Source organism: Penaeus monodon, chromosome 19, assembly GCF_015228065.2.
Source record: "Penaeus monodon isolate SGIC_2016 chromosome 19, NSTDA_Pmon_1, whole genome shotgun sequence".
Classification (NCBI taxonomy): Eukaryota; Metazoa; Arthropoda; class Malacostraca; order Decapoda; family Penaeidae; genus Penaeus; species Penaeus monodon.
In genome coordinates, this window is record NC_051404.1 from 44,616,033 (window position 1) to 44,616,400 (window position 368).

Consider the following 368-nt stretch of genomic DNA (forward strand, 5'->3'; position numbering starts at 1 on the left):
GCACAATATGGTGTGTATCTAGCAAATTCATAAGTTCATGGTTATCAAGAATACTTTTCCTTGCAGGCAGTAAGTGGTTGTCAACGTCAGCTGATCTCACTCTGTAGTCTTCTTCACATCAGAGTGTCTCCAGGCTCAGCAAGGCCCAAGCTAACAGCCATCAATCCTGTTCAGAATTCAATGGTACAGCAATTAACACAGAGGATATGTATGTTTTCTTAGAAATAAGGGTGTACATCTTTATTATAAATTCAAATATTTCCTTGACCTCAAGTTATATGAAGAATTTAAAATGTTAGAATGTATACATATAGTTATTTGATGTACTTCAGAGTAGAATATATTTTAAACTGTGCATGTGCATATCA

General features: G+C 34.8%; 1 protein-coding gene across 1 annotated transcript in view; it reads left to right on the forward strand.

Annotated features, from left to right (window-relative positions):
* Positions 1-355, forward strand: part of LOC119585255 (recQ-mediated genome instability protein 1-like) — a gene marked incomplete in the record, with an annotated part of 14,892 nt that extends 14,537 nt beyond the window's left edge. The window contains 1 exon segment of the mRNA XM_037933922.1: positions 67-355. Within this exon segment, the coding sequence (XP_037789850.1) occupies positions 67-222 (156 nt within the window).
* Between the last annotated feature and the right edge of the window lie 13 nt (positions 356-368).